The sequence below is a fragment of the Hylobates moloch genome, unplaced genomic scaffold, assembly GCF_009828535.3.
Source record: "Hylobates moloch isolate HMO894 unplaced genomic scaffold, HMol_V3 SCAFFOLD_16, whole genome shotgun sequence".
NCBI classification, from domain to species: Eukaryota; Metazoa; Chordata; class Mammalia; order Primates; family Hylobatidae; genus Hylobates; species Hylobates moloch.
Genome location: NW_026652291.1, coordinates 27,494,003 through 27,515,348, shown reverse-complemented (window position 1 = coordinate 27,515,348; position 21,346 = coordinate 27,494,003). Strand labels below are relative to the sequence as shown.

At 49.9% G+C, this 21,346-nt stretch overlaps 1 protein-coding gene across 5 annotated transcripts in view; it reads left to right on the top strand.

Annotated features, from left to right (window-relative positions):
* Positions 1-21,346, top strand: part of ADCK1 (aarF domain containing kinase 1) — a 167,168-nt gene that overhangs the window by 96,415 nt on the left and 49,407 nt on the right. Inside the window, exon 1 of one of the 5 annotated variants that reach the window (XM_058429348.1) lies at positions 16,115-16,252. The exons of the other annotated variants lie outside the window; for them this stretch is intronic. Coding sequence (XP_058285331.1) covers positions 16,184-16,252 — 69 coding nt within the window. The 5' untranslated portion in view covers positions 16,115-16,183. Of the gene's footprint in view, positions 1-16,114; positions 16,253-21,346 lie in introns of those variants that run through there. 5 annotated transcript variants of the gene reach the window in all.

Below are 21,346 nucleotides of genomic sequence, written 5' to 3'. Positions count from 1 at the left end.
TGAGAGGGTGGCTTGTTTTGTTTGCTCAAGGTTTAAGCAAATGTTCAGAAAAGTGATAGAGAAGCCTTTCCTCCAAGAATATAAACTGTTTATCCAGCTTGCTGGTGGTGGCGGCAGAGAAAAGGCACTGTAGGCGCAAGGACCAGCATGAACAAGGCAGAAGTGGAGAGATGAGGCAGGAGAAGGCCTGCCTGGGCGAGGGGCACACAGCACCTCTGCTATCCCATGGAGAACTTGATGGGAGGGGGTAAAAGGCATCCTCTTTTTGCATCTCTTCCTCCAGGCTATGGCAGGTTGGCCAGGGCTGGGCTGGATTTCATTCCTGTGTAACTCAGGGCTCTCTAGAGAAACAGAACCAATAGGATATGAGAGTGTGTGTGTGTGTGTGTATGTGTGTTTGTGCATGCATGTGTGCTTGTGTGTATGTATGTAGAGCTAGAGAGAGACAGAGAGAGACTGATTGATGTTAAGGAATTGGCTGATGTGGGTTATAGAGGCTGGGAAGTCCAAAATCTGCAGAGTGGCCCAGCAGGCTGGAGACCCAGGAAGAACTGATGGTGCAGTTCAAATCTGAAGGCTGTTTGAAGGTTACCTGCTGGCAGAATTCCTTCTTGCTTCGGGAAGGTCAGTCTTTGTTCTATTCAGGCCCTTATCTGACTGCATGAGGCCCACCCATGCTGTGGAGAGTAATCTGTTTTATTCAGAGTCCACTAATATAACTGTAAATCTTGGCTGGGCACAGTGGCTCATGCCTGTAATCCCAGCACTTTGGGAGGCTGAGATGGGAGGATTGCTTGCGCACAGGAGTTCGAGACAAACCTGGGCAATATAGGGAGACCCCATCTCTGTTAAAAAAAAAAAAAGTTAAAAAAATTGAATTAAAAAAACAAACTGTAAATGTCACCTAAAAATACCCTCACACAGCTGAGTGCGGTGGCTTATGCCTGTAATCCCAGCACTTTGGGAGGCTGAGGCAGGCAGATCACCTGAGGTCAGGAGTTCGAGACCAGCCTGGGCAACATGGTGAAACCTCTGTCTCTACTAAAAAAATACAAAACTTAGCCAAGTGTGGTGGTACACACCTGTAATCCCAGCTACTCAGGAGGGTGAGGCAGGAGAATCCCTTGAACCCAGGAGGTGGAGGTTGCGGTGAGGCAAGATCACTCCACTGCACTCCAGCCTGGGTGACAGAGTGACACCCCGTATCAAAACAAAAACAAAAACAAAACCCCTCACAGAAACATCCAGAGTAATGCTTGGCCCAGTATCTGGGTGCCGTGGCCCAGCCAGGTTGACATGTAAAATTAACCATCATAATTCCCTATGTGGCCCTCAGCCAGGATTGCACATGTGTGCCCTCGGTCTGCTTTCACATGGCCTGGAGCTTCATAGCGAGCCTTGGCGGTAGACAGGAGCCAAACTGCCTATTGGTATATTGGCTTTGTGGCCTTGGGCATGTTACTTACCCTCTCTGTCCTGTCCCTCCATTTCCCGATCTCTAAAATTGGAATCATAACACTACCTGCCACCTAGGCTTGCTGTGGGGATGGGTTGAGTTAATGACTGTGGAGCACCTAGTGCAAGCTTGCTGCAGGGCAAGGGGCAGTAAACGTTAATAATTATTTCTGTGTATTGTGCTGTGTGCTTTATGTGAGCAGGTACTGGGGTTCTGAGAGACTCGTAAATGGCAGAGTTCCGTCTTTACCTGGGCTTTCTGATAACTGGTACAGCTCTCTGTCCCATATTCAGTCATATGTTGCTTAATGATGGTGATATGTTCTGAGAAATGCATCATTAGGTGATTTTGTTGCTGTGTGAACATCATAGAGTATTTACACAAACCTAGATGGGATAGCCTACAGTATACTTTGGGTATATGGTATAGCCTGTTCTTTTCAGAATGTGAGACTGAGGGAGGCTTGAATCTAGGCAATTGTAACACAATGGTGAGTATTTATCTATCTAAACATAGAAAAGGTTCAGTAAAAATATGGTATTATTAATATAATGGATCGCTTTTGTATATGTGGTCCGTTGTTGACCGAAATGTTGTTATGTGGCACATGACTGTACTGTTTTGCTAGAATAATCCTCCTTTCTCTTCCTCTTCCTGATCAGTACCCAGCACTCTATCTGGTCAGCCTCTTCCCTGCTACTTTTAGAAATCCCCACAGGCTCCCTAAGGAGCAGCCTGGGTTTCTAGGGCTCTGTCTCCCACTTTTGGGGGTTACCTGGGGGGCAGCTCAGCTGGTTAGGGTTAATTGCTGCAGTTTCCCAAGGCCCGTTGGCAGCTCTCCTCTGGATTAGGGACTCTGACATATGTGCTCTTGGTCTCCAGGCAGGGCTAATTCCATGGATGAGGGGTGAGAGGAGGTGGAAGTCTGGCCAGATTGCCAACGAGGAGTCACAGGTGCCCATAGTCATGGAGTTGGTGGCTGTGCTGTATTTAGGACCCACTCGCCTAACCATCTTCACTTATAAGGTGGCAGCCAGATTTGGCTTTCCTTACAGTGTCCTGGTGGGGCCGGGTGTGGGCTATATCCAGGGCTGAGCATGCCCTGGGCTGGACTAGGAGTAGGGAAGTGGTTAGAGCAGAAGCGGGGCAGGAGAGCCCCTCCTACCTTGGGGTCTGACTCCACCTGTGCCTGCAGCCCCTGCAGGGGAGAGATGCCTCTGGGCTTTCATATTGTTTGCTGCCTTTTTGCAGCGCTGATCCAACTTCTCCCCATCCTCCTCTTACTTACTCATATGCATTTATTGAGTACCTCCTCTGTGCCAGGTACTGCACCAGCCCCTGGGGTTCCTGCCCCCTGGAGTGCCCTGGCTGTGCCCCTTGGAGTGCCATTCTCCCATGCTGGCAGGGTCCAGCTGAGGTCAGCTCACCCTCTACCAGCCCAGGCTGCATCATGGGCCCAAAGCTACCTGGAAACCTTCGGCAGTCTGTAGCCTTGCCTTCTCCTGGTCCTGAGCGCCACCTTTGTTTTTGTTCAGGCATCTGGTTTGTCTCCCCAGACTGTCCCCAAGAAGGCTACCAAATGAATATTCTGGGAATGGAACACAAGGATCTGGTGGCCATGAAGCCATGTACAGGAGGACTGGGGGCCAGGGAGTGGGATCACCTCCTCCCAGCTGGGCCTCATCTTGCCTTCCCAGCAGCTCTCAATAAAAAATACATTTGTATTAAAAACATAATGAAGAAGAAAAAAACCCATTTCCCCCACCAATAATGCTGATATCAAAAGAAGATTTTTATCAATTATGAGAGAGAGATTTCGGCCATAAAATTGCAATTTAACTAGTGGGAGATGGATGGCAGGAAGCATTGCTGTCAGCGCGGACGGATGGCCTGCCGTTAGTCACTGCGGGAGAGGCAAGGCAATGGTTGAGGTGGCCCTGACTTGCGCTTCCTGCTGATGCCCCGTCTGGCCCGGCCTGCTCCCTGTGACCACTGCCCTTCTGCAGGCCTGTCCCCTGTCTGTGCCCTGCTCCCGGCCTGTGTCCTGCACCTCGAATCCTGATGTCACCATGTTCTATGTCATCCTGGATAAGTTTTGTGATTTTGCTGAGCCTTGATTTCCTCATGTTTAAACAGGGATGATAAGAGAGCCTTCATATGAATAGGTCTGTGGTGAGGATTGAATGCTATAACCCAGCCAAAGTGCACTGCCTGGTGAATGGTAAATGCCAGTTCACTGTCAGCTGTGCTTGTTACGTGTAGAGTTGTTACGAGAGCGAAATTTGGCAGTTAAGACCAGCACCCTCATCTTGTATCCAGCACCTTGCCTGGTGCCTCGATCTTCCTGAGGTTTAACAGATACTGACTCTGTTTGTTCACCTTCTGTTGTTCAGTGGCAAGTGCTTTGGACAAAAGTCATCTGGGAGAATCGCTCACGGGTTGTGAGGGCTTATAAATCGTTTAGTTCAACCCCCACATTTCACAGGTGAGGAAACTGAGGCTCAGAGAGGGGCAGTCACTTGCTTAATGACACAACTGGTTGGTGGTAGAAACAGGACTAGAACCCAGGTCTCCTGATTCCTGATCCAGTGCTGTTTCTCCTGGACTATTCTGTTTCAGATGGAAGCTCAGTGCCCAGAAGAGAGGACAGCACTCAGTCGAGCAATTGGGCTGAGCTTGCTGTCAGAGCCACCCAGCGGGCCTCCGCAGCTTTCATCTTCCTTGGGACCTTGTGGTTTCCTGCGGACTTTGAGGAAGCCATATTTTCCTAAGTCCAGGATCCTATGGTTCTTTTTGTCCTTCTGCCAGTCTTTTGTCTTGCCAGTGGTATGGGGTGATTATACTAATGTGCTCACCAGTTCGCCTTCGGTCCACAGGCTGCACGCGGGGTGCCTACCCTTGGTTGGGATCTGGAGTGCAGGATCATGCCCAAGCCCTCTGATCGGCTGGTGTGTCTGGACTGTTCCATACCCACTTCCTGCAGATGAAAGGCCTCAGCCCACGGTGGCCCCATTCACTAACCCTGGGAAGGTTGGGACCCACCACTTGTTGGTTTGCTTACCTAGAGAATACAGATTTGTAGAGGAACTGCTATTCTCTTACCCATGCGCCATTGCAGCAGGGGGATATACAGAATGTTAAAGCTGTGCCCCTCCCTCCAAAGCCAAGCAGGCAGAACCGTGCACAGAGGGAGTAATTAGAGAACAATTAAGCCCTCAGCTGTGGGGCTGATGGATGGGAAGTTCAGGGGAAGTTCAGAGGTGGGTTCCTGGTGGTGGGGGTTTGGGCTTTGAACTGGTCCTTGAAGGATGAGTAAGATTTGAGGAGGGGAATTCTGAGGGCACACAGGGTTGGCAGTTGGTGGTGAGTGATGACCACAGGTAATTCAATGCCCAGAGAGCCGACAAGCTGGCGTGGAGTGGCAGGGAGCTTTGGTTGGACGGCGTATTGGTTTTCTGGGGCTAGCCACAAACCTGTGGCTTAAACAACAAATGTATTGTCTCACAGTTCTGGAGGCCAGAGGTCTGAGATCAAGGTATCAGCAGGGTGGGTTCCTTCTGAGGCCGTGAGGGAGGATCTGTTCCAGGCCTCAGCCCTAGCTTCTGGGGGGTTTGTTGGCAATCCCTGCTGTTCCTTGGTTTGGAGATGCATCTCCCCGATCTCTGCCTTCATCTTCACATGGTATCTTCCTTATGTGGGTGTCTGGCTCTGTGTCCAAATTTCCCCTTTTTATAAGGACACAGTCATATTGGATTATGATTGTGCTATTCCAGTATGTCCTCATCTTAACCAATTATTAGTATATCTGCAATGACCTCATTTCCAAATAAGGTCACATTCTAGGCTGGGGTTAGGACTTCCACATATGAATATTTGGGGGGCACAGTTCAACCCACAACAGATGGGTGCATTAGGTCTTCTGTGGTTGTAAGGATCTTAACTCCAACTTGAACTAGCCAAGGCAAAAAAGGAGATGTGTTGCATTGTAGATAGGGTTGGGCTAGGGTTGGGCTAGAGTTGGGCCTTGGGGCGCTCTTCTGGGACTCTTGTGTCTCTCCCAGCAACTTCTCTCTGTGGGTCAGCCTCATTCACAGCTGCTTCCCTCCATGACCAGCTGCCATTGGCAGCTTTTAGCCTCACTTCTTCTCAGCTTCACACCTAAGAGGGCCTAACCCTGCTCCCCAATTTCAGGACTCTGATTGACTTAGCCTGAGTCAGATGTTGTACCAGGTTAAATAGCGTCCACTTCACCCAGCCCCACTTGTCTTTATCAATTACCCAGCCTCAGGTATTTATAGCAACGTGAGAATGGACCGACACAGATGGGTAAAGGCAGACAAGATGGTAGGTATTAGTGTTGGTGGATAATAACATATGGTTGTGTTTATTTGGTACTTGTTATGTAGTGTACATTGGCTGGATGTGTTACAGATATTGTTTGTAACCTTTACAATAAATCTGTGAGGCTGGTAGATTACCATTGTGGTTTTCCATCTGAGGAGGCAGAGGTCCTGAGAGGGTAACAGCTGTGTTCACATAGCCAGTAAGAAGCAGAACCAGGATTTGAGCTCTGATGATGACATCTCCACTCTTCCTGCTATGCAGCTCCTAGCCCTGCAGAAGGGCTGATTTCTGGGGGACATTAAAGAGAGCCATAGGCATTGGGTCTTGTTGTGGCAAGTTTTAGGGTATCTTCTTAGGCCCCAGGTCTTAGGGGTAAAGTCAAATCAGCTAGTAGTGTGTGTGTGTTCCTGTGTGTGCAGAAGCCCCCGAGACTGATAAAGAGACATTTTAGGCAAAGTGAGCTAATGGTGTAGGATGGATGGAGGGCGCCCCAGGAGGGGCCCTGCGAGGAGGCTCTTTCCATCATCCATATCTGGCAAAGGTGAGCTCTCCCTATGGAGCCTTTTTGGCTGTCTCCCTAAGCTGGGGCAGGTGCCATTTTTCTCCCCTCAACATCCGCCTGGAGCTCAGAGCGTGAGTGTCCCAGGCTGGGCAGTGAGTCAGGAGGCCATAGCCTGGAGGACAAACACCACGGTCACGGCTCTTGAAGGACCTGCCCTGGCAGTTGGCCCCATAGACTGCCAGAGGGGTCACAGGGTCCTCATTTCCTGCCTGACTGGAACTCGTGGCCTTCCTTCTCTTCCCCAGGGAGAAGGGGAATGGGTCTCCCCTGCAGGCTGCTCAGGGCTGGGGCTGGCGATGGTGATATGGGCAGGGTGGATGTCATTGCAGTGGCTTCTGATGCCTCTCCCTGTCTCCTCATGACCCAGAGGTCTGTTCTTCCTGGTGATGGCCCTGGGAGAAGGGATGGCTTGTTGGAGGAGCCTAAGGCCTGCCCAGATGTACAATGAACATACTGGCCAACATGGCCAAATGAGTGAGGGATACATGCTTGTCTTAGTTTGGGCTTTCCTAAAAACAAACAATAATTTGAGTAAAAGTGATTTTGTGGAATGCTCATATGCTGCCTGTGGGAAAGTGGAGACGTGGTTCAGGAAGGAGGAGGCAGCTGGTAACTCTCTGCTCTTAAACCAGTGGCTACTGTGGGCAAAGTCAGGTCAGTCCTGTGGGCAGACTGGGAAATGGTGTCAAATACATACCTTTCACCCATCCCACCCAAGGGCCAAGGTAGGATGTTCACTCATACACCAACTTCCTAACTTCTACTTTTTTTTTTTTTTTTTTTTTGAGACAGAGTCTCACTCTGTTGCCCAGGCTGGAGTGCAGTGGCATGATCTCTGCTCACTGCAACCTTCGCCTCCCAGGTTCAAGCAATTGTCCCACCTCAGCCTCCCAAGTAGCTGGGATTACAGGCATGCACCACCAACCCAGGCTAATTTTTGTATTTTTAGTAGAGACAGGGTTTCTCCATGTTGGCCAGGCTGGTCTCAACTCCTGGCCTCAGGTGATCTGCCCATCTTGACCTCCCAAAGTGCCCGGCCCTAACTTAACTGACAGCTGCTCCTGGGAGCTGATACTTCCTGAGACTTGGAAGTCCCAGGGAGTCTCTGGCACAGATGCAAATCCTAGGGGTCATGCAGGAGCTGAAGGGGAGGTCTGAGGGGAGCAGGTGGAGCACTGTCAGGGCTAGGCCAGCATCATCTCATACAAACCTCACAACTGCTCTGTGAGAGTAAGTACTGTTTTTATTATTCCTATTTCACAGAGGTACAAACTGAGGCCAGAGATGTTAGGTCTTGTGCCTGAGTCACTCAGAGAGCGTGACCAGAGTCAGGTCTGGCTTCGGAACCCAGGCTTCTAACCCCGGCATTCCATGGCTCTTTGCAAAGGGTCCTGTGCTTTTCACAAAGGTTTCTCATCCTAGCAGCTTACGCCTTCTGTTAGCATTCCCAAGCAGGAAGCAGGGCAGGCAGATGAGGAACCCTCGCAGGTCAAGGAAATGAATATTTAGCATTTCCTCTGTCCTGGGCATGAATTAGATGTTTTCAAATACATAGTCTCATCTAGTCCTCACAACAGCTCAGCGAGATTGGCATCCCTTTCCCATCACTTCCAGACATAGAAACTGAGACTCCGAGACGTTAAGTAACTTCCTCAGGGTCACACAGCAGGATGGTGGCTGAGCCAGGAACTCAGCTTGAGTGTCACCGGACTCCAGAGACACACACTTCAGTTACACAGGCTGCTTCTAGGAGGCGAGTGACCTGGGAGATCTGCCTGCAAGGTTGGGCGGGGCCAGCACCCTTCCTCTGACCCCACATCTTGCCTTGTGCTCCGGGCTGGCCTCTGAGCTGTGTTCCTTAAAAGCCAATCATAAGGTGGCCGAGGAGGTTCTTGAAGGAGGGGGAAGTTGGGTGTTAGGCTCTTCCCTGTCTTACCCCTGGGAAAGGTACTGCCCCTCTGTGCTCTCAGGTGGGGGCTGGCCTTGGGGGAGAGTGGGGGTGCCCTCTTGCTCTCCTGCCTGCCTCCTTTGAGCTGGGTCTTCTCGCTGTGCTGCCCCCAGGTCCCCTTTCCCCACTCCTTATTATTATTATTTTTTTGAGATGGAGTTTCACTCTTGCTGCTTAGGCTGGAGTGCAGTGGCACGGTCTTGGCTCACTGCAACCTCTACCTCCCGGGTTCAAGTCATTCACCTGCCTCAGCCTCTTGAGTAGCTGGGATTACAGGCGTCCGCCACCATGCCCAGCTAATTTTTTGTATTTTTAGTAGAGATGGGATTTTGTCATATTGACCAGGCTGGTCTCGATCTCCTGACCTCAGGTGACTTGCCGGCCTTGACCTCCCAAAGTGCTGGGATTACAATAGTGAGCCACTGTGCCCGGCCTCCCCACTGCTTTTAAAAAAGTTTTAATGTTTATTTTAATAGTTTTTAGGGTACAGGTGGTTTTTGGTTACATGGGTAAGTTCTTTGGTGGTGATTCTGAGATTTAGTGCACCCGTCGCCTGAGCAGTGTACACTGTAACCAATAAGTAGTCTCTTATCCCTCACCTCCCTTCCCACCGCTTTCTACCTGCTGCTGCCACTTGGCAGCAGAGGGAGCCGAGCCCTCCATGTCTAGCTGATTTATGTTCGCTGTTAAAACAATAATGTTTAATCTGGAAAGGGCTAATCAATTTTTTATGCTGATTATGAATAGGCCAGCTGTGCCTGCTTCTTTATTCATGGAGCTTCAGAAGCAAGCCCTTTCCCAGGCCAGGCCTCCTTGGTGATTTATGCCATGAGAGGCCCTGTCCAAGGGGAGCTCATCAGTGGCTTTACCTGTGCCACTTTGGAAGGGAAGCCTCGGCAACTGCTGGCATGTGCATGAGTGTGCGTGTGCATGTGTGTGCCTGCATGTAACCAGGCAGTGTAGCCTGATCCCAGGTGGAGAACTGGACTTGAGTATGTACTTGTGTTTGAATGTGTGCACTTGTGTGTGTGTGTAGGTTGGCTGGGATGATGCTGGGTGATATGCTTTGGCTGTGTCCCCACCCAAATCTCATCTTGAATTGTAGTTCCCTCATCCTGTTCTTGTGATAGTGAGTTAGTTCTCACGTAATCTGATGGTTTTATAAGGGGCTTCCCCCTTCACTGGGCACTCATTCTTCTCCTTCCTGCCGCCATGTGAAGAAGGAAGTATTTGCTTTCCCTTCCACAATTGTAAGTTTTCTGAGGCCTCCCCAGCCACACGGAACTGTAAGTCAATTAAACCTGCTTTCTTTATAAACTCCCCAGCCTTGGGTATGTCTTTGTTAGCAGTGTGAGAACAGACTAATACACTGGGCTACCATTAGGTTGGAAGGTAGGAATTACAGGATCATGGCATTAGAAAGGCTAACCAGGATCAAGTACTCTAACACTCTGCTTTTACAAGTGGGGAACTAAGACCCAAGGTGAGGTGACTTCGCTGAGGTCCCACAGCTGGCTGGTGGTAGAGGTGGGCCTGTGGGACTAGACTGCCCCCTGTCCCCGTACTCTTACTGAGAGTGCAGAACTCTTTCCACAGTGGTACAAATGGGGCAAGAGGGTTGGAGGAAGGAACTGCATGGGCTGCTTTGCTTGAGTTCTCTTAATTCATCACAACCACTCTGATGCCTCTGAGGAGCTTACATTTTATGGTACAGAAAGAGCTGTAGACTTAACTTTGAAAGAGGTCAGCACAAGAAGAGAGAAAGTTGTCTGAGGTTTGGGTTACAGCATTTGGGTGTTCTTGGAATCCACAAATAGGGTTGTAGGAGGGGTGGATGGGGCTTTTTGGAGGAGGTGAGACGTGAGCAGGACTTTAGTGTGGTCAAGAGGAGAATGTACAGAAAGGCATGGAGAAGGCCTTTGGGGCAGGACTGAAGAAGTCCTTTATGGTGTCACCCGAGGGTGGGGTCTGAACCTTGAGGCCAGACTAGGGAGGCCTGTGTCTCCCAGGCTGGGGTGGGGCAGGTGTTGGGCCTGGATGGCTTGGGTGTCCACAGGCAGGGGCTACTGTATGTGGACTCTGCGTGTCCCCTCCCCCTGGTGGGACTTCACCAATCATTTGTGTATTCATTGTTTGACTTTGCAGGTATTTATTGCGCTTCTGTGTGCTGGCCTCAGGGGTTATGTGGGTGAACAAGCTACCATCAGGGCACTATGATCTATTTATAGGGGAATAGCAGCTGATAATTGTGTGAGGAGAAAAATAAAGCTTTAATAACACCTGTGATAAGTGCCCTAGACTTTTCCTCTTGGCATTTGAGTGACTGCAGGGAGGTTGCGGTATTGAAGCTGAGACCAGAGGATGGTTAAGGGACAGGTGGATGGGACAGAGGGAACAAGAATGCAGAGACCTCAGGATGGGAAAGAGCCTGGGTCTGTCCAGGGACAGGAGGGGCTTGGTGGCAGCGGGGCCGACAGAGACCTTGAAAGATGAGGCTGGAGAGCTGAGCTGGGTGTGTTGAGGGGGTCTGAGGCTGGTGTGGGGAACAAGAGTAGAACTCACTGGAAGACCAGTTATGAGGCAGTTATGGTTATCCAGGCAAAAGGGGATGGTGGCTTGGACATAGGGAAGTGGAGAGGAGACGACTGACATATTTGCAGATGGAAACCACAGGACTCAAGGATGGGTTACATGGAGAGGTGTGGAGGAGGTGGAGGTGCCACAGTCACCTCCTCGAGTTCTGGCATGGACGGTGGCGGGTGTTAGCAGGTCATCCTGCTGGCATTTGGGGAAGGAATTTTCTATAATGCTGGAATTAGCATAGTTGCCCCCTCTTTCCTCAGGGTAGGAGCGAGTGGGTTGTGGTCAGAACGCTGGCAGGTGGCACCGAGCAATGTGGGGTTCAGCATTGAGAGGCTGAACAGCCTACGGTCCCTGGTTTCTAGATATTAAAAAAAAAGTCCTCAGCACCCTGATCTAATGAGAGCTCTGGGGTTTGAATGTTTCCCTGTCACCGAGTTTGTGGATGGAGAGGCTGTTATTTCAACAGCTGGAGCTGCTCCTGCACGTCAGCCACGAAGTCCTCATAGTGATGAGAGTCTGGCCTGGCCCGGGCTCATTTTCTGCCTACCGCAGGGTCAGATAATAAATGTTTTAGGTGTTGCAGGCCATACCATCTCTCTGTCACAACTGGTTACCTCTGTAGTGGTGGCACAAGCGCAGCCATAGGCAACATGTCAATGAATGAGCATGCGCCCCAGTAAACCACAGGTCTACCAAGGCAGAGAGTTGGGTTGCTGACCCCTGTGCTAGTGTTGTTAATCACTGCTCTGCTTGCTGAACTGAGCCAGTAGAGTTATGCTGACTGCCACTCCCCCCACCTCCCAAGTGTGGACTTTGTCTCCTCGGTAGATCCATGGAGCCTGGGTTTACCTCCCTTTAAAATTCCTGGGCACTGCTGGTATCATATGCCAAGTGAATCCAGAAGGCTTTTAATGGGTGCAACATCCTTGTGTGTGCAAAGAGCTTTGGGGCTGGGTACAGTGGCTCATGCCTGTAATCCCAGTACTTTGGGAGGTTGAGGCGGGTGGATCACCTGACATCAGGAGTTCAAGACCATCCTGGCCAACACAGTGAAGCCGTGTCTCTACTAAAAGTATAAAAATTAGCTGGGTGTGGTGGTGCGCACCTGTAGTCCCAGCTACTTGGGAGGCTGAGGCAAGAGAATCGTTTGAACCTGGGAGGTGGAGGCTGCAGTGAGCTGAGATCATGCCACTGCACTCCAGCCTGGGCAACAGGGTGAGACTCTGTCTCAAAAACAAACAAAAAGACAAAGGGCTTTCGTATTCACTTGCTTTTGGCTCTGAGGCAAGCAGCATAGCTTAGGCACATTTGCTGTGTGGCATTTTGCTACCTCCTGAAGCCCAGGACGTCTGTCCTGATAGCAAATGGAGCTGCTGTAAGTGAAGGATGCTGTGCTTTGTGGATGTTGGAACAACTGAGAGTTGTTGGAAAAGGCCTTTGGGGTTTTATGAGGGTGAGCCTGTCAGGTTTTAGAATTCATGGCCCTCATCAGAAATGAATGTGAGCTTTTGTGGCTGGGCATTCACCTCAATGGGCAGGAGCTGTGGATGGGGACCCCTTCCCAAGGGGGAAATGGGGAAACCAAGTCTGGATTCCTAGTTTGGGAGCTGCTGGCCTTTGTATTTCTGGCTCTCTCCAGTCTCTGTATCTCATTCTCCTTATTCATGGTTCACACATGCTGTTGCCTTTGCCTGGAAGGCTTCTCCACCTCCTGGGTTCAAATGGTTCTCCTGCCTCAGCCTCCCAAATAGCTGGGACTACAGGTGTGTGCCACCATGCCTGATTAGTTTTTTATTTTTTTGTAGAGATGGAGTCTCGTTATGTTGTCCAGGCTGGTTGTGAACTGCTGACCTCAAGTGATCTTCCTGTCTTGGCCTTCCAAAGTGCTGGGATTACAGATGTTGAGACTCTGCACCTGGCCGGCTTCTCCTTCCTTTCTTCAGCTAGTTAACTGGCTCTTCCGCCTTCAGATCTCTGCTCTTTGTCATATTCTCAGAGAAGCTCTCTCTGCTCTCCCTGAGCAGATTCAGCCCCTGAGCATAGGCTCTTATGGTGCCAGCTCTCCCTTCATCGCACTTGTCAGAGTTGGCCATTTTACTTTTATTTGTGATTATGTGGTTACTTTCTATCTCCTTCCCTTGACTTTTAAGTTCTAGCCGTAACTCCGGAGGCTGGTGGCTGTACCCACTTTGGATTTACTCCTCAAATGCCCAGTGATTAGCCTCGTGCCCTGCACATATTAGTCACTTAGTAAACATATGTTGGATAGCTAAATGAATGACCCGTAGCAAATATATTCTCCTGTATAAAATGTAGGCAATACTATCTCCTCTAACCTCAAGAGAGGGTTGAGAATTACATATGAGCATTTTGAAGGGACCAGACCTTACCCAGGTATAAGGAACTACCCATGGTTCAGCATTCAGTCTGTGCAGGGCAAAGATATCCTGACATTCCCTTGTATTCACCCAAGCTCAAATTCAAGGAGGAGGTGGTGGGTTCTCACGTGGCAGGCTTGCAGTGGTGGGTGCAGGGCCCATCTTGCCTGGGTCTAATCTCCTGGTACCACCTCTCTCAACTGTGATGGGGCATAAGCACTTGGCCTCTGGGGCTCAAGGCTGGCTCATTGCCTCAGTACTCGGATCACCCAGGGGTTACCTGCCTGGCCTGGGCCCTGGCTGTGGGGGTCTCTGGCTTCATACTGTACTCTGTCCAGGACCTCTGGTCTCTTTTACCCTAGAGATCTCTGTTACAGGCAGGGACATAGATATGTCACCCTGTGAGGCTATAGAAGTTATTAAGATGGGGAATGCTGAAAGATTAGATTTATGATAGTCAACGGTGGATTATGAAGAATAATTTATCAAATGTCAGTGCTGGTGGCCTACAATTTACAGAAGGTTTGCTTAAATTGGGAGGTCTGATTGGACTGTCCCCTCCCCCACCACGAATGAATGACAGCTCTAATGGATGGCTTCCCAGGCTGGCCAGCCACACTGGGTGTTTATCTGCTTTTTATTAATCATTATTATCACAACATTTCCATAGAGTCCCTTCATCCACAGCTCTCAAGGTACCCACCACCCAGGAGGCTCCCTCAGCCACCGTGAAGGAACCGTAGCCACTTCTGGGAGGCGTTTCACCTCCCCTGGATCAGCTGGAGGGCCCAAAGTCCCCTCTCCCTGATGAGGACAGGGAAAATCTAACCTGAATTCCATTAATCCATTAGGAAATACTGAGTACCATCAGGTGTAAGGTGCTTTTGATGCAGTGCTGAGCAAAAGCAGACATCTATAGTCTAGAAGATAAGAGGGAGATTAAGCAAATATAAAGAGGTAAATGTGTAGCTGTGGCGATTGCTCTCAAGGAAGGTGCATGAACCCTGAGAATGTATGCAGAGGAGACTTCTCTGAGGAGGTGATGGTTCAGCTGTGATTGGAAGAATGAGTGGGGGAAGGGAGCCTTTTGGCCAGAGGGGACAGTGTGTGCAAAGGCCCCGTGGTGCAATGCAGAGAGCATGCTGGTGGCTGAACGAGGTCATATGTTTCCAGCAGAGGGAGGAGTGTGGGGCAGGAGAGGTAGGCCGGGTCAGACCCTATGGGTCATGTTCAAGATTTTGGCTCTGGGAAGCTGGTGTAGTGACTTATGCAGAGAGAAGTGACATGATCAGCTTACGTTTGGGAAACTCACCCTAGCTGCATGTGAAGGCTGGACTGGAAGAGATAGGGCAGGCCAGTGAGGAGGTCATTGCAGTCTCTGGGGAAATAAGGGTGGTGGCTTACACTCACTGATGGAACCAGACTGAGAGGCCGAAACTGCTGACTCTGTGCCCAGCACTCTTCATTGTAGCACTCTGCCCTCATAACTGGAGGCATCACCTGAGGCACCCAGTACTACTGCAGTTATTGGGGGGCTACTATGGTCTCTATTCTAGACCCTTTATGTATGTGGTTTCATATGACCCTATGAGGTCAATATTAAAATAACCATTTTACAGATAAGGAAACTGAGGTACTGGATTTGAGCCTTGGCGTTTTGACCTAGAGCCTGCACTGGAATCACCAAGCCTTACAGCTTCTCGGGCTAGACTGTCCTGACGAGCTGTTGGGCGTGTCTCAGAGTGCGCACACAGCCATCCTGGAGTATGGGTGCTCCTGGCTTCTTTCTTCCCTACCTGTCAGCCGCTGGTCATCATCTTGAGGGAGGAAAGAAGCTTGGGCTGACCTGTGATGCCCTTGACAGAGCCAGGTGGGCGATGGCCTTGTGCCAGGAGGCCCTTCAGCAATTGGCAAGCATTGTGCCAGCCTCAGTGCAGGAACAGTTTTGTAATTTCTGGGGTTGGCCCTTGTCAGGAGGGCCTCAGGTTCTGCTGCTGGCCCTTCATTTTCTCTTCGGCTTGGCAACAGCAATAGCTAATGGCTCTGCAGAACCAATAGTTTGAGCTTTTGGAACCCCAGAAAGAACACAAACTCCATGAAGACAAGGTCGGTGCGTCCTTGAGCTGTTATTGCCATTATTATTTTTATTATAATAAATTGCTCTGAGTGGGAAGCTGGTGGTGAGGGTATTCCCACCTTGAGGCAGAGCAGCTGTTGAGTGGGGCAGAGGCCCAGACAAGGAGTGAGGAGGGAGAGAGACACTTGATGCCTGTTCTCCCCTCTGATCACCATGGTCACATCAGAGGTCTCCTCTTCTTACCTTGCCGGACATTTCTTTCAGGATCGGAGGAAGCAGCAATGTGCAGGAAGCACTGTCTCCAGCAGGCCCTGCTAAAATACAAGTGTGTTTTTCTGAGAGGCTGTTGCCTTTGGACGTCTCCTCATGGCCAGGGACTGTGTTAAGTACAGCCTATGTAATTAACATGGTTCTTGTCATATGATGGTGCTGCAGTAAATATGTGTTGACTGATTGGCTTAGGCTAAGGAATAGCAAATTGGTTTCATTTCCTATATGAACTCTGGTCTATTTGTAGTGGCTGCCTGGAGCACTGTGTTGAGATTCCAAGGCACCATCTGGGCTCATCAGGAATGGACTAGTGATGTCTGGCATGGGTGTGCTTGGGATGTGTTAGTTAGCTATTTCCACATAACAAATTACTCATGTCCCACTTCCAAAACTTAGTGACTTAAATCAATAAACATTTTTTATCTTACAGTTTCTGTGGGTCAGGAATTTGGGAGGCTCTGGCTGAGTCTCTCATGAGGTTGCAGTCCTATGGAGGCCTGGCAGCGGCCGGAGGACTGTTTCCAAGACCGCTCACTGTTGTCAGGAGGCCTCGGTTCCTTGCCACATGGATCCCTCTGCAGGCTGCACGAGTGTCACCATGCCACTTCTCCCAGAGCAAGCAATCCAAGGACGAGTGAGAGGCTCATCACAGCCTTTATGACTTAGTCTTGGAAGTCTCATGCTATCGCTTCTTCCATGTGTTCTTTGTTGGGAGTGGATCATTAATTCCAGCTAACACTCAAGGGAGGGGAATAGGTGCCCCCTCTCAAAGGGAGGAGTATTATTTAAAAATTTTGGACATGTTTTATTTAGTTAATTAATTTTTAACATCCAGTTGGTACTAAAAAGATTCTGTTAACACCCATCAGGGCATGTCACTTCCATGCTTAGGACACTCCAGTGGTTTCTCACCCTGTTCCCCCCTAATAATTAATTAATTGTAGAGACAGAATCTTGCTGTGTTGCCCAGGCTGGTCTTGAACTCTTAGCCTCAAGCAGTCCTCTTGCTTCAGCCTTCCAAAGTGCTGGGATTACAGGCATCAGCCCCCATACCCGGCCATTGTGAATGTATTTTAAAACTATCATGGGGAAATGAGTGTGCTTGTGCCACTTACTTGCTGTTACTGTCAGGTCACCTTGGAAGATACAGGAATAATCCTGAAGAGGTGGGTTACAAATCAGACATGTTTAAAGGGGAGGGGCAGAAATTGCAGCAAAAGCAGGTATTGGCTGATAGGGCAATGACAAGATATAGGGGCATCTGGGGCAGGTCCCTGGGAAGTGGTGCAGGGAGAACTGGATGAGTTCCAAACAGAGGTGGTGGTGGGTTTTCTGCCCAAGGCAGACATCAGAGTTTTGCAGAGTCCTAGATAGCTGGATTTATTGTGTCTGCCTTAGGCTGGGGGTGGGAAAGGGTGGGTGAAACTCTCTCCAACCACTTCCATTAGTGAGGACGGAGACTTGTTTCTCTGCTTACTGGGCTCCAGTGGATGGCAGCTGGCACCGAGCCAGGTGTAGGGGAGGGGGGCAGCTCGAGACTGCAGGAGCCAGATGTTGTTTGCTGCTGATGCCATGGTAACCTGCCCTGAGTTGGTTCTGCCCCAGGTGCCCTAAGTGGGAACTGCTTGGTCTTGGCATCTAGGCCTGGGCTTGCCTGCTTTGAGGCAGGCTTCCGTCTGCATCTGGAGCCAGGCATTTCGGTGTTTGTGAGACGCATTATTCATACGGTGATGTAGTTTCTAAAACCAAAATCGGCCTGACGTGACCGAGTATGGGAACAACAGGCTGGAATATTTGAAAGTGGGCCATCTTGGAAGAATTCAGCCATCCCTCATCCTGTGATTGGGGAGCCCCTTCCCTGAGGGCCCTGAGGCTGGCCGCGCTGCGGCATCTGGAGGGGCTGTTTAAGGTACTCCAAGCAAAACTCCTCAGGAGGCGTCGTGTGGTTTCTCCAGAAGATCCTGACTTCCTGTCACCTTATTTTGGTGTTGGCCAGTGCTTGGCTGCTCAGTACTGAAACATTGTTCAGTACCCTGGCTTCATGGGACTCTGCAGGGTGGAGTTTCTGGATAGTCTCTTACTCTGCCCTTTGACTCGGGTATGATGTCACTTGGTCTCCTGATTCCCAGGCTCATGAAGCCAGACTGCTGAGGACTTAACTGCCCCAGATTTGTCAAGCCCCCAGGGGATGACACATTTTTTCTTACCCCCCCCACCCCCGGTGCTTTTTTGCTCATTAAATGACAAACACGTCCCCCCTTCACACATGTGTGTGCACACACACACAGAGAAAGAAACCAAACGATAAAAAGCCAGAGAAACTCTTTTTCTGATTATTTTTCCTTTTCCAGACAGGGACATCGATATATTTGAATCACGGGCTGACAGTAATTAAAAAGCACGTAACTAGTCATATTAAAATGCAGTTGTTTTACTTAACTGATTTTGCCGCTAGACCCAGAGCGGGGAAAAAAAAGAAACGGGGAAAGAAAGCCTTAGAAAAGGAGGCAAGTTTCTGTGAGTGACTGGAGGCAGCTGAGGGCCCTGCTTGAATCTAATTGCTGCAAATGCTGCAGTTTGTTTCTGGTAATGGTTTTCTGCTGAAAGGGCCGGGGGACGAGGCCTGATTGGAGGGGGGTGGCGTTTGTTTCAGCTGCATGGGGGGTATAATTCTGCTTTCGGGACAGGGTCTATTTTTCTTTACTGTCTATCAGCATAAAGTACTTCCACTGAACACTTTGAATCAAGGTTCCATTTAGAGATACTTTATTCATATTTAATTACAGGCTGCAGCACCAATCTTTAATTACCTTTTTTATAAGCCAGCTAGGAACATCCACTAGCAATCAATTATCATGTGTGTGTATGTGTGTGTGCTTGCTTAAGCACAGGAGGGTGTGGGCGTGTGACTTGTTTCCTGATAGAGAAGGAAAAGATGGCTGCAGGGACACTGGGGAGGTGGTGGGGTGGGGTGTCTGTGTGACAGGTTTCCGGTGCCCAGTGAGGGGTGCATCCTCATTCCCCATGCCTGTCTTTGCTTCTGCTGGTGGAACTGGGGATGTGGGCAAGTCCTCACAGCTGGGTCTTGTTCAGGGTGCTGAGTCGGCCACTGGGCTTGGGTGGTATCTTGGGCCCCCCTTGATTCCCCTGGTGGGGATGGGGAATTGTGGGAGGCCTCCTTCATGTCCTCTGGGGATGTGGTGGACCAGGCTTCATCTCGCCCTGGAGATTAGGATCTGCTCGCCTCAGCTCTTTCTTTCCCTCACCTCCCTGTGGGGTGCTCTTGGCAGCTGTTCCTGCTACACAGCCCTAGTGATGCCATGTCACTCTTCAGTTGCAATGACTCTGCAGTGCCCCTGCAATGACACTGGCTTGAAGACTGGTTGTCCTTCTCAGACAATGAGCACATGTTCCTGGGAGTCAGGTGGAGGCTTGGGGTAAGGATTGAGGTCAGATGACCCCCAAATCCCTTTTCAGTGGGAAGATTGGGCCATTTTAGCTGCCTGAGAGATGAGGGTGTGAGTTCGTAGCTCTGCTCCAGAAAACCCTCTGCTTGGTGCTCCTTCAGAAACTCCAGAGGGCTTGCAAAGGGACTTGGTGTTGATCTCATTATGTAACATCTGGGGACATTGCTGAGGCTCTACTTTCCCTTCCATTCCTGGGTCCCTGTCCCAGCAAGGGGGTGGGGAGGGGATGGAACTCACATTTACTGGGTCTTGTGGGGGTGCTGGGCACCATGTCTGTGTTTTTCTCACTTATCCAAACTGCTGGGGCCTGAGAACACTATATCCATCAGAGCCCCTTCAGTTGTGTGTGGCAGATAACTGAAACTGACCTAAGCAGGGAAAGGAATCATAGGGTGGGTACTCGGGCATGGCTGGATCAAGAGGCTCAAACACTGTGGCCTGGGTTCACTCCCTCTGTCTCTTGGTACTCTGCTTTCTTCTTTGTTGCTACTATGTGACCATCAGCAGTTCTACCCCGGGCTTATATTTTTATGTTCAAGTTCAACTGAGAAAAACATCTATATCAAACAAAAGTAAAATGATTGAGTCTGATTGGACCAGTTGAGTTACCTGTACATCTCTGAACTAATGCATGTGGCCAGAGATACTCAGGGTCCTGATTGGCCAGGCCAGGGCCTCACACCTGCCTTGGAGGAACAGGTGTGCTTTTTCTATTTTGGAAATCTCCATGTTTGAGGTCTTTGGATTCATAGGAATGTGGGAACAGGAAGGTCTAGCCATTTCAAAGGGAAGAAAAAGTTGATTCAATTCTTCTCCAGTAGAATAGTGGATTCAGTCATTCAACAAATTTGTTTGGCACCAACTAGTTCCAGCCCTGTTCTAGGGAGTTGCAGGGAATTCAGCAGTGAACAGAACAGACAAAAATCTTTGCCCACTTGGTGCTGATGTCCTAATGGGGTTTATAGGGATGATGATCCCATTGCTTCCCCATCCCAAACCCAGGCCCAAGACAAAGGGTTCTTATGCTGAGAAACTCAGGGTGATTGGGTGGATGACAAGGGAAGAATTTTGCCATTGGGAGTCTAGAACTCACGAAGGAGGAGAAAAGACAAGTGTGTTTTTGGGGGAGCAGGGAGAACCAGACACTGGGAGAGATACAAATAACAAACCAACCAGGATGAAGGGGGCCAGGGAAGCGAATCCCATACCCATCTCTCCTGACAGAGAAGCATAGGCCTTTCCTCATGTGGCCTGGGCCTTTCGTCTAGGCAGGATGTTGATAAATGGGGGTGGAGTTTAGTGAAAGCTACAACAATGATGACAGGGCTGGAGGGAGTGATTTATGAGACGAGATTAGGAAAGTGATGGTGTAGCCTAGCAGATGGGGTGGGATGGTGGCTGTGGGTCATGTGACATCTGAAGTCCAAGGAGAGGAGTGGAGGGGCAGGGCAGAGTGGCTGCTGCAGTAGCGGGGACAGAGGGAGGAAGGGCTGTGCAGACTGAATAGACTTCAAAGCATGAGGGCCTAGGAGGGTGGGCCAGGAGAGCAAGCATCTATACATGCTTGTGCATGTGTGTGCACACATCTGGACTTTCCAGGATTGTGAGGCTGTACAGAGGCTTAAAGAAATGGAGAGGATTAGGATTTCAGCCTTGGCCAATCTTGGGAAAGACCTTTAGGGGCCTCTTTCCTGGTTGGCAGAATATTTGGGTCTGGACCATGTAGGTGTGACCACTCAAGTCAGGGAATTTTATTTCCTTCAGGAATATTGGTATGGCATTTCTAAGAGGGAAGGAGGGAAGGAAGAAAGAAGAAGGAAGAGTGAGGAGTATATTTTCCACTTCATAGAAAAAGAAAATGAGGCACAGAAAAAGCAAGGGGCTTTGTCCAGGCCTACCTTCAAGTGGCATTGCAGGTGATGACCTAGAGCAAAGTTCTGGCTTGCAGCCCTGGGGTCTCTGCTGGAGTGGCCAAGCTGGGAGTGGACTTGGTGACCCATGTTGAGGCTGTTGCTCAGGCCGGAACAAAAGGTGGTTGTTGGTCTGGGGCCTCTGCCCAGGATTCTTTGAGCTCTCCTGGTTGGTAGAATGGAAACATCCTCTGTCTGATCCCGGAGATACTGGGGCTGCCCTGGGCCCACGTTTTGTTAATGCTGGATTGTCCATATGTAAGAGCCCAGGAGGCACAGTGGTGGATAGTTCAATGGGCAGTTAAAGCTCAGTTCTGAAGAGCACTTCTTTTGCCTTTGATGGAGGGGCCC